Source organism: Halichoerus grypus, chromosome 11 (genome assembly GCF_964656455.1).
Source record: "Halichoerus grypus chromosome 11, mHalGry1.hap1.1, whole genome shotgun sequence".
Classification (NCBI taxonomy): domain Eukaryota; kingdom Metazoa; phylum Chordata; class Mammalia; order Carnivora; family Phocidae; genus Halichoerus; species Halichoerus grypus.
This window is the reverse complement of record NC_135722.1, coordinates 103637139-103653606: the sequence shown is the minus strand read 5'-3', so window position 1 is coordinate 103653606 and position 16468 is coordinate 103637139. Positions and strand designations below refer to the sequence as shown.

The following is a 16468-nucleotide window of genomic DNA, read 5'->3' as shown; positions in this document are numbered from 1 at the left end:
TGGAGTGCAGAGCTGGAAGTTGCAAGCTTCTCAACATGGCTTGGTCTTCCTGGTGACCAGCCCCCATCCTGAGGCCACGCAGGTGACGAAGCGTCACCTTGATAGAGCAAAAGATGTTCCTGTCATCCAGGAAATTCCAAGGGATTTAGGAGCTCTGGGCCAGGAACCGGAGTCAAACACCAATATCAGAAAAAGCAAAATGCTCCTAGCACCCCTGTCCTTCAGGAAATTACAAAGGTTTGAGGAGCTCTGTGCCAAGAACCCAGCGCGGAGACCAAACATGTATTCCGTGTTGTGTCACGGTGCCCATTCGTTTCTCCATGTAAGAGGCGTGTGTTGCTGCATGTATCTCCTCAGTCTCCAGTAGAAGCCTCCCCCCTCTGCTCATGCACCCCTGTAATAAAGGAGCCCCTGGGCCCCTATGCCTTATGCCAAGGGAGCTCAGCCACTGAATCACCTGCTCCCTTCAACCATCCCTCAAGGATAGGCCAGAAAAATAGGAAAGTCCTGGAATAAAGGCAAGGTGGGGGGAAACAGAGGGTGCCTTGGTCCCCATTTTGGCATGCCTGCTCCAGGGTCCCTCGCACCTGCCGTGTACACCCTTACCCACCATAACTACCTTATAGCAAGTTTATCAGTGAAGTCCCTGCCAAGTTGTCAGGAGCTACCCAACCACACAGCAGGTGCCCAGCCCTGGAGTGAATCAAAAAGCTGATACAGAAACATCGTGGTTGGAATATCGGAGGGGTGTTCCCGATACAAGATAAAGGAGACAAATACTAATGGTGCCTGTGCTATGTGGATTTGTGTTTATTCTACCAAAACATACCCTTGTTTCACCCTCTTAACAGGCTGCCCCAGACCATCATCAGACCTCCCTTTGACCCAACAACCTGTCTCTGTCGTGCCATGTTTCTGAACCCACCAGCAACTGAAGCAAACACAGACAAAACTTACCGCCACACCCTTCGAGCAACAACCATCCACTCAAATCTGCAAACACTCTTTTCCTTGGGATAAGAAAACAACCTTTCTGGGATCTTTTTTAAAAGTGTATTTAATTCTATGTAAACAATTCTGGAGTTGTATGCAAATACAGCAAGCCTACCAAATAAAGGGTATTTTAAAGCAGAAGCAAGTATCTGTTGCAAATGAATGCATTCCAGCTTTTCCAGTGACATCTAATATCCGAAATGCCTCTGCAGGATTCTGGACATTTCTACATTAACTTCGCTTAGATAGATATAAGATTTTCTAATGATAGAAAAGATAATAAGATTTTCTAGTGATAGAAAATCATATGTCTTTGAGTTTTGGGTACAGGACCAGCCTACAGGGAAATGGTTACAAACTCCAGTGGTGAGTTCAACTCGTGGAGAGAGAAAGGTATACTCGTGGTGGCATTTCTTTACCAGAGTAACGGGATCTCCTCTGATACGCTTTATCTCTTCTGTCTTGCTGCTTGTACCCAGAAACTGTTGTTTCTGATGGATTCTACAACCGGGTTCTGCGTGGCCGGCGACCCCCTAGAGCAGTGCCCTACTGTAGCGACCACTCACCATATACACAGCCGAGTGCCGTGGGGATATTGAGAAGAAGAGAAAGACAACCTGGTCAGGGATCAAGGACGAATATGCAAACCACTGACCGGCATGGAAAGCAGCATGAAATCAATGCCATTAGAGAGATTCAAGCGAGAAGCACCATGAAAGGGGCCGTTAAATCCATCTTGGTAAAGGTACCCTTGGGGGCGTGGAGCTCGCTTAACATGCAAATTGCCCAGCACGATCATCAGATATTCCAACTCAGCAAATCTAGGAGAGACTACATTTCCTAAGCATTGCAGGTGATTCTGAGGCAGGTGGCCCAGAACCCCACAGTACGCTGGGATAGAGACTGTGTGGAGGGAAGAAGTGATAGACATAATGAAAGGTAGGACGGGCGCAGATCATAGGGAGCCTCCAACGCTGTGCTAAGCAGGTTGGGTTCTATCAGCAATGCGTGTCGTATCCATGTTTTAAAATGGTTCCATCCTACTCGAAAGGTCTAAAATCTTCCAGTGCAATGTGGACAAGAATCAACATGCTTGGGGAATTTATTGCAGAAATAGTAAACTTCACTTAAGAATGTTTATTTTATTTTACAATAGAGCTATTCAGTTAGAGGAGTAAGAAAGAATAATTGGGATGAACCCTGCTTGAAAAAGAATACAAATCACGGGGTTATAGGATCAGTGTAGCTATGGCTTTTTGTCTCATTCACTGAAAGGGGTGAAGGAAACAGGTGCTGGAAACTGGGAAATTGAGACAAATTTTGCCTTTTTGGTTTTCTTTTAGAAATGTGGAGACCATAAGAGGTGTATTCTCTCCATAAGAGAAGTGCAGATACAAAGTTTTCAAATCTGTGCATTAGAACACTCTAGAAACTCATTTATACCACAGATGTTCTTCCAGAGGATCAGGTCTCAAACCATGTGGTCTCGGAACCCTTTTACTCTCTTATAAATTATTGAGGACCCTAATATTGAGGACCCTGCTTTTTTAAAATATGACTTATATCCACATATATATATTTTACATTGGAAATTAAAACTAAGAATTAAGAAAAGATATTTACTATTCATTTAAAATAACAATAATGGACCATTACATATTGATGTAAAAAAAAAAAAAACCGTTTAATTAAAAATAACTATGCTTCCCAAACAAACAATTTATTGAGAAGAGTGGCACTATTTTATGATTTGGCAAATCTCTCCTGAATGTCTGGCTTCTCAGAAAACAGCTAGACTCTCTTGCATCTGCTCTTCCATTCGTGTATCACATGTCACGTAGCCTCTAGAAAACTCTTCCGTACATTTACGAGAGGATGAGAGAGTAAAAGGCAAAAGAAGTTAATAGTTTCTGAAATTGGTTTAGACTTTGCAGACCTCCTGAGTCAGTATTCTGGACCCCTGGGGACGTCCAGATCCCACTGATCTGAAATGCGGTAAGAGCATGTGACACAGAGCCAGGGTGGAGGACTACCAGACCATACCTATTTCGAGCCCTGAAATTCCAAGTCTCGTACCAATCCAGACCAAACTAACTCTATTCAGGACTAGGAGACGGAACCAAAATTAGGTTAAGCGGCAATTGTGGGTCCTTGAAGATGAATAAGGGAAATGTCAGAAAGTACCTAAAATTTGGCTGTTTAGGGTTTTTGGTTTTTGTTTTTGTTTTTTTCTCTAAAGGAGTTCCTGACACTGAATATTCCTCAAAAAAGACTGTTTAAAAAAAAATAGTAAGTTTGTTTTATTTTTTTTATTATTTTTAGAGGGGGGAGGGGCAGAGGGAGAAGGAAAGGGAGAATCTTTTATTTGAAATCAATTTAACTAATATATAGTGTATTAGTTTCTGAGGTAGAATTCAGTGATTCATCAGTTGCATATAACATCCAGTGCTCATTCCATCAAGTGTCCTCCTTAATGTCCATCACCCAATTACCCCATCACCCCACCTCCTCCCCTCCATCAACCCTTAGTTTCTTTCCTATGGTTAAAAGTCTTCTATGGTTTGTCTTCCTCTCTGATTTCATCTTATGAGAGGGAGAATCGTAAGTAGGCTCCTTGCCCAGCGCAGAGCCTGACGTGGGGCTCAATCTCACGACCCTGAGATCATGCCCTGAGCTGAAACCAAGAGTCAGATGCTCAACTGACTGAGACACCCAGGCCCCCCAGTATTTCAGAAGCTTCTGAATTAGAATTGGATGGGGCCAGGCATAGGTATTTTGACCAGGTCCACTGCTAATTCTGAGGTACCCCCAGGTTGAGCAGCCTCTGGTTTAGATCATATATTTATGTTTTATATATACTAAGAAGGCTATCCAATTGTATTAAAATGTATTCATTTGTATTCATTTTGATTTTTTCTTCCTAGAATTCTATCTATATCTGAAAGATGCCTTGTTTTTAAAAATTATCTACCCACGGTCTGCGTATTACAGGCACAGAACCTATATTTCCTACCAGGACATAGGAGCTTTTTCATATGCACTATTTTTTAAAACCTAGCTCTAAATTAAAGAAATAGAAAATGCCACTGCTATTCACAAAACAAATAATGGGTTCCTTGTTTCCATAATAAACTTTTAAGGGAGTCTGTTCCTAATGGAAACTCATTGTTACTAAATAAAAATCTTCTTGGGGAGGAAAAAAGTACCTTATATATAATCTACATTGGGGATGCAAATTGTAGAGAAACAGACACCAAAGGATTTGCATGTAATCAAATCTAAAGCAAGTCATCTCAGAAGCATCACTACCATATACAGAAGCCTTTCCCATCAGGATCAGGCTTAGCTTGCCAGAGACTGGGATCCCTTATCAAGGAAATATTCACCAGATATCCAGCATCGCTGCTAAGAAGGAAATTCACCAGAACCATCCAGAATGGAAAGTGGTGAGTCAATGTCAATTATTACAATCTTTAAAAAAAAACTTTAATAGTCCTAACGTTTACTTTTGACGTCGCAAAGTCATAACGTGAAGCAAAGGACAAGAAGAAATACTCCTAAACTCTGGCTAGAACATATAAAACTATAAAAACACAGACCAGAGACCAACAATTTAGAACTCTTGGTAACATTTTCATAATTCTAGTTGCATTGAATTGCACTAATTGTTAGGTTTACCTTTGCTGCCTAGAGTTTAGGCAGGTACTTATTTTGAAAGATCAACTCTACTGAACGTTATTTTTATAAAACGGAGACTTAGGTATTGCAGCATTCTTTCCCATGATAGCGAAATGTTGTGTTAAATGGAACAACTTCTGGTAAGCTCTCAATTATAAGGAATGTGCAGAAGAATCCACTTTTATATAGAACTTGAAGTATCTTTTATTCATGCATCTTGTTTTAGGTTCTAAGTCTAAGAATAAAGGACATGCCACGTGCATGTGATAGGGAAGAGCCTGAGCTGTCATTTCATGAATTCAAACTGTCTACAGATCTTTCCCAATTTGTTCGCTCGGAGGATACAGATTTTAGTGTCAACCTAGAGTAAAACCCACCCATTCAGGAACAAATCTGAGATGAAAAAAATTAGAATTTTCAGTGTTAATAAATAATGACCGAATATTTCAAAAATGCCTTGTAAAGTACCTTGAAAGAAAAATTAATATTTTTTAAAATGTTCCAACTCTTCTAAGTCTGATCTCAAAAAATAAGATGATAGAGCCATCACATAAGAGCATCTGTGAACTGCAGCCTGGAACGGGTAATTGACAGAAGTGCTGAGGTTTGCATCTAGCTGTGAGACTTCGGGCAGGAGGAGGGTAGCCCTGGGGAGGGGGCCGTGGGTGCCTGCAATATGGGCAAACTAGACTCCTGCAGAATCCTAACACCTTAACTAAGTTGGCCTCACTTAAAAAAAGTTCAGTCTCTCTTTCCAGTTGAAGCTTTCATAAATAGTATATGTTATTTTCTGCAGAGTAATTAATATTTGCACGTTTTATTATTAATTATGGAACTTGCCTTTCCTTGTATTCTCCTGGAGGTTTCCCATAGTGAAACTAATATGACATCTGCCCCGCAGATCAGCAATGGAACCACAAACACCAAGCCTCTAGTGGGTGTAGAGCTAGGACTTTGTATTCCTACGTGGGTATCTGCCTCCCCTTCTCATCCTCAGCAACGCAGGCTGAGCTTGTTAGTGGGCCAGAGAGGGGCATGTGAGCCAGAGGGTGAGCCAACACACCGTATTGATACCGGACCGTCCGGGACCTCATTCTTGGCCCTTCCCTGATAGGCGGAGACATGGAACAGACATGGACACTGTCCATCAATAATCCATCGTTCAGGATTTTTCTTCTAATCTGTCTTGAGTGGGAATGTGCCAATCCATACCAGGAGGGACTACAATTCAGAGAGACATCATCTATTATCTTAATTTTTCCACTGTCAAATGATGTGACTCAAGATATGAATTGCTCTTTCCTAAAGTTATGGGATGGTTTTCCGTTCTATTCTTTTTTTATTTCAAGCTCTCTCCATTCCCTTACCTTAGATAGCAAGTGCCTGCTTAGAGAACACAAGGAAATGTATTCCAGAGAGTGTCATCAAAAATAGTAAAATAAGAAAGTGCTTTAAATAAATACCATAAATGTATTGATATTTAATAGCTAAAAACATTTTACGAATCGCCTGCATTTTAAATATTCTATTTCAGAATGTATGCGTTTGTTTTGGTGGAGAAAAATGTTTAATTTTCAAAAACAATAAAGCAACAGCACTATTAAGCATACTATAGTCCAGATTATTTATCAAAATAAACAGCAGTAAGGAGAGGACATGACTGAGACAGTTTGCTGAGTGTACATAATCATAATACAGCCGTACAAAATTTTTTTCCAAATTCTAAAGGATAAGTTGATTCTTCTTAATAAATTTGCTTGTGCTTTCTCTCCAGAAACACAGGTCTTTGTTTTCTCAACAACTGATCTGAATGCAAGTTCATATCTAGAGTATTTGAATAAAAACTCTTAAGCATCTCCTGGTTTTATGCAGGTGTGGATTCTTTAAATAGACACAGCGCACATGGGGAAAGAAATGTTTGGGAAAAGGAATACTGGTAGAATTTTTAACTCCTCTCTAAAAAGGACAGATTAAAGAACTTTCAGAATTCTCGAAACACAAAGAATACTTCAGGTGATAGTTTAAAGAAATTGTACCGGGTTCCATTGCTTAATTAAAACGTATTTGAATTCGTTTTTTGTGCTGTGTCAAATGTAAGTATTTGCTTTTTTGTAGCACTGCTTCAGAGCAGGGTTCGTGCCCCTGTGTCCCCCTCTACCTACCACCCACACCCCCATGAAGCCCTCGAGCAAAGATTTCATCCACCCCTCTTAGGAAAATGCTGTCTCCCACATTCTGAGTATCTCTGCCTTTCCAAACCCTATGGTCTTTCTGTGCCTTCATTTTCCTGTAAGACATTTTATTTACTCCACAAGTATTTATCAAGCATGTCTTTTTTTTCCCTAAGATTTTATTTATTTATTTGAGATAGAGCAACAGCGAGAGAGAGAGAGAGAGAGAGAGAGAGAGAGAGAAAATGAGCAGAGTGGGGGAGGGGCAGAGGGAGAAGCGGGCTCTCTGCTGAGCAGGGAGCCCGATGCGGGGCTCAATCCCAGGACCCTGGGATCATGACCTAAGCTGAAGGCAGACGCTAAACCAACTGAGTCACTTAGGCGTCCCACGGGTGCCAGATTCTTGACAACACTGATTATTCCTTTTGCTCTGCTCTGTCTTGTTTGCATGTCCTTGATGCTAACACTCTGGTACTTTACATTTCTGACCTCTCGTTCCCGCTCCCACCTTCCCTGTCCCCTGCCTTCCCCTGGGCATCAGAACTGTAGCGGCTTCCAAGGCTCCATGCTTGGATGTCTACTCTTCTATTGCTACAAAGTCTTCCTTAGAGAACTTTATTTTTGTAGTTCTAATTACCATAGTTTTAAAGGTGTTTCTTAGAAGTGCTGGTCAGAGCCCCCATCTTGTCTGCAGGCTATTTGAGTCTGATAATGTCCCTACAACCTCAAAGTCCACATGTTCAAAACTGAATTCTTATCTCCCCATGAAAACTGACTCTCTTCCCTGTCTTCTTCTTGTTTTTTTTTTCTTAATCGTGGTGGTCATTTTTATTGTGTGTATGTATGTGAACGTGTGTGTGTGTGTGTGTTTTCTTTTGAAAGTTCTCTTAAATCTGTGCTTCCCTCCTCATTTCCACTCTTTCTGGTTAGCCTCTGTTTTACCTTATCCCATTCTCCCCGCTTCCTCATCCCCAACCCATTCTAGGGCTCCATCCTCAGATTAATCTTCCAAAACGGTATTCTAAATCTTCCCTCAAAATGACAAAGTCACAATACTCTCCTGTTCAAAAGGTTTAGTGGTTTCCATCACGTACAACATAAATCATAATTTTTTACACTCTGGTTTTCAAGACCTTCAGCATGTCCACTATTCTCAACTGCCCCCGCAAAAGGATGCTTTCGACAAATAATTACGAAAACCTACTATCTGCCAGGTACCATTCCAGGCATTGACACATGAGATGTTTCAATGAGTAAAAACAAGCAAATATCCCTACGCTCATAGAGCCTATGTTTTAGCAAGGAGCAGACAGACAGCAAGCAATAAACTTAATAAATAAGGAAATTATATAGGTCATTATAAAGTGACACATACTACGTAGAAAGAAAAAAGTAAAATGGGGTGAAGGGGACTAGAAATGTTTTATGGGAAAGATGCGACTTTAAATATGTTCTCATTGAAAAGATGACATTTGAGCCAAGACGTGAAGGGGACAAGGGCATCTAGCCATGTGGATAACTGGGAGAAGAATAATCCAGATGGAGTGGACAGCCAATGCAAAGGTCCTAAGGCAGAAGCAGTGTGCTTGGTGCATTCAGAGACTGGCGGGAGTACAGTGAGCAAGGGGAGAGTATTAGGAGATGAGATCAACGGGATCATGGAACAAGGTTCCATAGAGCCATTCTAGGGACTTTGGTTTTACTCTGAGCGAAATGGGGAGCCATTGTATTGTTCTGAGAGGAGAAGTGACACAATTGTGCTTTCTTGTCTGACTCCTGGGCTGATAACAGACCAGGTCTAGGGTGAAGGGTACTGAAGGCTGTTGCAGTAATCTACATGACAGATGACCCGAGATTGAGCCCAAATTCTAGCAGTGGAGGGGGAGGAAAGTCAGCAGCTTCTGGATCTATTTTGTAGGTAGCCCCATCACGAATTCCTAAAGGACAGTTTGCGAAGCAGGACAAAAAGAGAAGAACGCAGGATGATGCCTAAAGCTTTGGGACCAAGCACCTAGAAAGGTAGAGATGCCACCAACTGAGAAAAGGGACGTTTCCAGATAAAGCAAATGCAGAGGGAGAATGGAGTTCAGGTTTGGACCTGTGGAGTTTGCGATGTCTCCTGGACATCAGAGTGAAGATGAATATCCAAGTCTAAAGTCCGGGCTATAGGATATCTATTTGAAATTCATGTACATGGAGATGGCATTTAAGCCCATTAACTCCCATTACGCTAGTTCCTTCCCTTTCAGCATGTGCCTTGCTCCCCCCACCTGTGTTTGTTCACACCATGCCTGATGCCTGCAAGACCTTTGTTCCTGCTCCCAACCCATCCACATCCTCTGAGTCCAACCTGAATCCCGTCCCTTCCCACAAAACTGTCACCGACCACCCAAAGTGTGCTCTTCGCCTCCCCTCCCCTTTCACATGCGAATATCTCATTTCTTTCCCTAAAATAGGATCTCTTTGAGGACATCTGCTATATGTTCTCAACTTATTTTGCATCCCCTATGGCATTTGGCCCATACTTTGTACCAAGTCGGTGCCAACTGGTACATAAAACTGATTGTTTATGACAAAACTTCAGAAGTTTTGATCTGGTTATTTGCCATCTCATGAACTTTATCCCTCTATTAATTACCATGTGGTTATTTGTTAAACTTATTTAAAATAGGTATATTTCTTCTAGGCTTTTTGGCATACACATAAAGCACAAATTGATGAATCAGATTGAAATCATCAACCCAAAAGCCCTGCAGGAAAAAGTGAAGCCAAGACTGACTGCAGACAGACAAGGGATCCAGCCTGGACCTCTTCAGTTCCCAGCCCTTTCTCTTTCTCAGACCTGCATCCATGCCCACCATCAATCACCAGATGTTCCCCTTTTCTCTCAGCCAGGAATACCCAGGTTAGAGTTGGCCCCCACCTGAACAGGAACCCTATAAAGTCCTCCCTGTTATGTATACCTGAAGTTCTCGAACTTTAGAAAACATTAGAATCACCTGGAGGGCTTATTAAACCATGGCTTGCTAGCCCCAGCCCTAAAGATTCTGATTCAGTACATCTGGAGTAGGGCGTGAGACTCTGCATGTCTAGCAAGTTCCTAGCAATGCCGATGCTGCTGGTCCAGGGATCACACAGTGAGGAACACTGGGGTGCCTTCTCACTTTGACCTGTCTCTCTGGCTTTGCCCCCTGTCTTGTTAGTGCTTGAGTCACTCTCCTCCTCCAGGCTGCTTCCCGGCACACAACAGCTATCTCAGCCATGGACCAGGCCACCTGGCCACCACCACTCTCCAGTCCTTCTTTATCCCAGTCTCAGGGATTGAGAGCCAACTTAAGCCCTTGCCCGCAATTTCTTGCTTCCTCTTCAGCCTCCTTCCATCAATCTCTCCCCTTTTCCTAAATCTTTAATCCCTTCCTCTGACCTGTTCAAATACCCTCAAATCTCTGCGATCCATAAATATAGAGATATAAAAATATAAGCAAACCTCTCCTTGACCCTGTACCTCTCTCCAATTATCATCCAACACCTGCTTCCTTTTCTCATTCAAACATCAAGAAGAAATGTCCATCCCTGTCTTGGCCCTTGACATTATGATCTGGCTTCTAGCTACACTTCCAGAGCTTCTCTTGCTAAGGTTGACATCACCCACTGGATGGAAAGCGGTGAATGAATGCTCTCCTGTCCTTATCTTCCTGGACCATTCTCTCCTGCCTTTCATACTTTTCCCTTCTTTCTTGAAATCTCTTCCCCTGAATTCTGTGGATGCCTTATTCCGCTGGTTTTTCCTGGTTCTTCTCCAACTATTTCTTCTATGTTATCTTCTTCATTTCTCTCTTCCTCCTCTGACAACACTTCAAATCTGGATGTTCCCCCAGGCTTTCATCTGTAACTTCCATCTTTACTCCAGAGCTTCCCCAACCAGTGTGTCAGGAGTCGGCATTATAGGAGTTCCCAAGATATCGATCTTCTGGGGCTGTGGTAGCAACCTGGCCTGCTTATCCCGGTGTGCCGGACACACAGTATTGTTCTTAAGTGTGCCATCACGTGGACTCTACCTTTCGAACACTCCCCCAGGGAATTCCATCCTCTTTCCTGGTTTCATTACCGCCACATCATGATGGCTCCAGAACTTAAGTACCCAGACCGATCCCATGGGGAAAACTCGAGAATCACCCTTGAATCTTCCCTCTTCTTTCCCTCCCACCCGGAAATAATTTTCAAATGTCTGCTCCTTGCCCTCGTATCTGCCACTACTCAGAACCCATTATCTCTTGGCGGGGGGGTTCAGTTGGTAAGTGGATTAAGCGTCTGACTCTTGATTTCAGCTCAGGTCATGATCTCAGGGTCATGAGATTGAGCCCCAAGTTGGGCTCTGCGCTCAGCGTGGAGTCTGCTTAAGATTCTCTCTCTCCTTCTCCCTCATCTCCCTTCCCTCCCTCTCTAAAAAACAAACAAAACAAAAACAAAAACAAAAACGAGCCTATTATCTCTTGCTTGACTTCTTCTAGAACCCTCCTGACTGATCTCCCTGTGGCTTTGTGATTCTTAAATCCACCCCTACACAGCTGCCAGAAAAGTCTAAAATGCAAATCTAACCATACTGCTCCCTTGCTTAAAAGCTTCCAATGACTCATTGCCCACAGGATGAAGTCCAAACTCTGTTGCCCACCAGAAACTTCATGACTGAGCTTATTCGTTTCCTCTTCCAGCTTTACTTCCTCCCTCACACACCTGGATCTGTTCCTGCCTCCAGGACTTTGCCCCTGAGGTGTTCAACGCCTGGAATGTTCTTGCCCACTTTACCCTGCCTCCAGCTTGGGTTCCCCTCTACCCTCCCCAGTCCCTCCCCACCCTCACAAGGAATTGACACTGTGTTTTTCAGAATATCCTAGGCATAATTTTGTTGTTGCACTTAGCACCTTTGCATTAAAATTATCTTCTAAGTTTCTCTCTCCTCCCACTAGATAGCAAATTCTTTCATATCCCCAGTTCTGACACGGTGCCTGGCACATAGAAAATACTTCGATATATCATTGATGAGTAAATGTGGCCTTAGGCTTTTCCAAAAATGAAAGTATCACATATATTCTAGAAGCAGCACCTAGATTCCTTTGGAAAGTCCTCAAGGTTAAAGTCCTCAAGCTTTAAACTGGAGGCTAATTTGAAAGAAGTACTTCAAGCCTCTTTAGTTAGAAAATATATAGACCAAAATTAGATCCTGTCCAACTTAGACCCAAAGGACCATTCAAATAATTTTATTTTGCTGAAATCAGGTTTCTGTGTGGTTTTATTTGAACTAAATAATACATTGCCTTGGAACCTAGATTTTTTTTTTTTCCCCTCCTTCATTTTGTCTAGGCATTTTGTATAAACTTGCTGGTTTGGCGTATTTTCACATGCCCGTCTTAGAAAACGCTGCAGCGAGATTTTAGGGACAAAGAAGCTGGGGCTAGGAGGTTGTGATAGTCCCCCATCCATAAGCAGAGGACACATGGTCACGTGGGCACTGCCCACTGGGCCAGCAGCCTCCTCCATCAGATGTGCCCCTCGGCCTCCGGTTTGGGTTGTGCTTCTTTCCTTTCTTCCTGCCTTTTATTCTCTTTGTAATGAGATTTGACTCAGAAGTCAAATATATCCCAGACTATCCACAAATTTCACCAGATCAGAGAACTTTTTTAGTGATATGCCCACACATAAATGTGTGAGTACCTTCTGCCATGCGCACCGATGCTGAATTCTGTACCAGCTGAAATCGCTAGTAAGCAAGCCAGCAACAGCTCAGTTAAAATGAATTGAAACCATCCCAACCTATTACAGAACAGTGATTTCAGAGGTAGAAAATATCTTCTAGTTCCTGCAGTTCAGCTACGATTCAGTGCTCGAATGCTTCGGTAATTGTCCAAACAGAAGTTTCTCCTGTCGTTGCTTGACCATCCTCTGTGACAAGGAGCTCACTATCCTGAGGAGCAGTGTTGCCAATTTCAGAACCTTGGGGAAACATTTTTCTCTATAGTCTGTTATCTCTAATTTCCTCACGGTCAAAATAGCAAATGTTCCCTGTTGTTAGAGCTACGATCTAACCTAAGTCTGGATCCCAGTTCCATTGCTTATTGGCAGCTACGAGACTTTGGCAAATAATTTAGTTAGCCCCGGACCTCAGTCTCTTCATTCATAAAATGGATCAAATGAAATAATACAGGTAAATTATCAAGCATACCAATAGGTTTGGTAAGTGCTCAATAAATATTTGTTAAATGAATGGGAAACATTCATTAGACTCTTCCCTTATCCTTGGCTTAGTTTCAAAGCAGCAACTCTCCATGTTGAAAGACTGTATTTTCAATAATAAAAACTGCTTAATATAATTGTGCAGTAAACAGAAACAGATGGCTTTCTTCTTAGGAACATAATCTTAAAGCAGTCCGGTTGACCAGCTCACCCACATCAGGTAGGAATATGATATGGCAGTAATGCTGTCACTCTGCAAACTGAATCATGCAAATCTAACTTTTGCATCAGGTAGTAAGAAGCATTATTCCAAGGTGCATCCAATTCCTGATCTTGCGACTGAAGCATAAATTGTAAGCTTCCTGGAATAAACCTTGAGGGTACAAAAAAGACAACATTCTGAAGAGCTGTTGTGTTGAAGGTGGGATAGTGGGGTTTTTTTTTTTTTCCGGGTAAGCAGAGCTTGGATGAATTTCTATCAAAGAAAGAGACTAAGTGACTTCTATTGAAGCCACTTCAAATTCAAGAAGCCTGTCATTCTATTGAGCAAACAGCATCACAATGACCAGCCCTTGAATACATCCCCCAGGGAGGTTAACCTGTCACTCCATCCACCTTTGATCCTTGCTTCCATTTGCTTAAGTCCCAGGAGACTACAGCAAACGCGTGTATCAAGGCGTGCGAGTCAAGCACACGGTCAAAGATCTACTGGCAGAAAAACGGTCCAGGCAGACAAGTAACTCAAGATTTAATGTAAGTCTCGATTTAATTCATTCTGAAGCCTTTGCGAGCCTAAATCCCCTTTTAAGGTTAGTTATTCCTCTCTCCCTTCTCTAGACACCAGGTCTCACTTCTCGGGTCTGATGTTAATGGTCATCGACATGTTATTCTAAATCTGGTAGAGATGGCTTAGAAAACGCCTCTCTGTAGCATGCGAAATCGTACTGAAACACCCCAGTTGGCGATGTCTTCTGTCTGCCCTCCGTGTCTTCATAAATAGCTCCACCCTGTGCTTAAAATGTTTCAGTCCTTGCACCCAGATCTCCAAAAGCGAGTCTAGAGTGAGAGTAGCAGTTGGCTACCAAGATGGGTTTGTGATCGCTTAGTCTATTGGTAACATGTAGCGACATGAATGTCAGGCGTCCCTCGTGCATTGCTGGGTGCAGGACACAAGAGCAAATGTGGGAAGCGTGTACAGCACTTTACCGGGGCTGGCGCACCCCGGGCAATTGTTCTTGGCCGGGGGCGGGGGCCGCTGCTCAGAACGTGGGCTCAGCGTTCAACACCGCTCCTCGATCAAACTGCTGGGACATGTTTCAAGTGAACCAACTCCAGATTCTATTTCCTCCCATCCAAGAACTTTTATTGCACATCTTCTGTCTTCCTTTATTTTAAAGCACCTCTTCTCTTCTAGTTCAACAAATGGAGCTTAGATGATAAAAATAAAATCAGAGTAATTGGCTCCTTATCTGTTCCTAGTGCAGTGTTTCTCAGTGTCCGCTCAGAGTCATGGGGGTGTGTGTTACAAATATCCATACCAATTTAGTCTCTTGAGGGAGAGAAAGGAGGAGAGATGGGGGGAGGGGGGATTCAATTTTATTTTTTTAAGATTTTATTTATTTATTTGAGAGCGAGAAGGAGCAGGGAGGGGGAGGGGCAGAGGGAGAAGGAGAAGCAGACTCCCCGCTGAGCAGGGAGCCCCACGCGGGACTCGATCCCAGGACCCTGAGATCATGACCTGAGCCCAAGGCATATGCTTAACCGACTGAGCCACCCAGGCGCCTGAGAGAGGGAATTCAGAGTCTATTCCAAATGAACCACGGCTTTGTGGAAGTAATGTGGATTGGCCACAGCTACAGCCAGAATTGTGAGAGCTAATGGACGTTCCAGTCATACTGTCAATGGGGAAGGCAGGAATCACAGAGTAAAGACATAGTCAAGGAACAGAGACTATATCTGCCCAGTGTGAGTGAGGCTCTAACTCACCCCTTGGCATCATCATCAATACCTACATACAATGAGAAGGCACAATGCCACACAGAATTACAGAAAAAGACAAGAAAGCATAGTATTTCCAAATGGTGGATGTAACTGTATTCTTCTTCAAAAAATTACCTAACATTTTTTGCTTAAGATCTGTGACTATCACATAATCTGTTTTCATTATTTTTTGATGTTTCACTCTTTCAGAGATGTAACAATATAAACGTAATTCATAATAAGCCATATTGTTTGATTTTATTTTAAAGTGCAGTTTCCTGGTCTCTGTCCCGTATCTATTAACGTAGAGATTTTGAACTGGAGCCAGGGAATGGTCATTTTTAACCTGCTCCTTGGGTGATTCCTTTGCACATCAGAGTTTGAGAACTTGACCGTAGAGCAAAGAGCAGGGGTTCAAGGCTCACACGGCCAATGTTCTCATCTCTACCCAGATCACAGTTGAGCTATTACTGTTGGCCCAGTGACATTGACAGTGTTAGAGTGAAAGTGGAGACAAGAAACACAAAATATATAATCTGTGCCATTAAACACCAAATAACCTGGTGGAAAAGAAAAAGATTTCTACATTTAAAAAATACAAGGCTGCATAACCAAGCTCTAGACTAAAGACAAAGGACCAGGCCGCACAGCCGTGTGATATGAAGACCACAATCCTATTTACATAAAGACAGTTTAAAGTGCATTTCCTGTGTAGTCTCACTGGATGGACACACTAATCCTGTGAAACTGATATTTACATGGTTTCCCATTTTACAGATGGAAAGGTTGAGAAGAAGAAGAGGCAGGAAGTGATGGTTTTCAGGTTGCACAGTTAGCAGGTGGTAGGTCTTCTGGCTCCCAATTCAATATTCCTTTAAAGGGGACAGACCTATGTGGATTGGGGTAGAACGATCTCTGATTCATGCTGTCTTAGTCCATTTGGGCTGCTATAACGAAATACCACAGACTGGGTGGCTTATAAGCAGCAAGCATTTATCTCTCACAGCTCTGGAAGCTGGAAGTCCAAGTTCTGGGGGCCAGCATGGCCAGATGCTGGTGAGGACCCTCTTCTGGGTTGCAGACTGCTGACTTCTGATTGTACCCTCACTTGGAGGAAGGGCCTAAGGAGCTCTCTGGGGGGCTCTTTTATAAGGGCACTAATAGCACTCGTGAGGGCTCCACCCTCATGACCTACTCACCTCCCAAAGGCCCCACGTCTTAATAACATCATATTGGACATTAGGATTTCAACATGGATTTTGGAAGGATTCAGACATTCAGACCATAGCACATGCAAACAAAGAAAATCAAAACACAGGAAATTATATCACATGGAAAGAACTTCTAGGATAAGAAAGGTACAAACCCGCCCTGACTATGGTAGTTCTTCTCAGGCATCAATCGCATGGGCAGCA

General features: G+C 42.7%; 1 protein-coding gene across 9 annotated transcripts in view; it reads left to right on the top strand.

The window, feature by feature from the left end:
- POU2AF2 (POU class 2 homeobox associating factor 2) overlaps positions 1-16468 on the top strand; it is a 484065-nt gene that overhangs the window by 444985 nt on the left and 22612 nt on the right. For 8 of the 9 annotated variants that reach the window (XM_036106883.2, XM_036106882.2, XM_036106877.2 and 5 more), the window contains one exon: positions 13717-13826. In XM_036106883.2, the coding sequence (XP_035962776.2) occupies positions 13717-13826 (110 nt within the window). Of the gene's footprint in view, positions 1-3589; positions 4440-13716; positions 13827-16468 lie in introns of those variants that run through there. The other variant, XM_036106885.2, reaches the window with a different exon arrangement.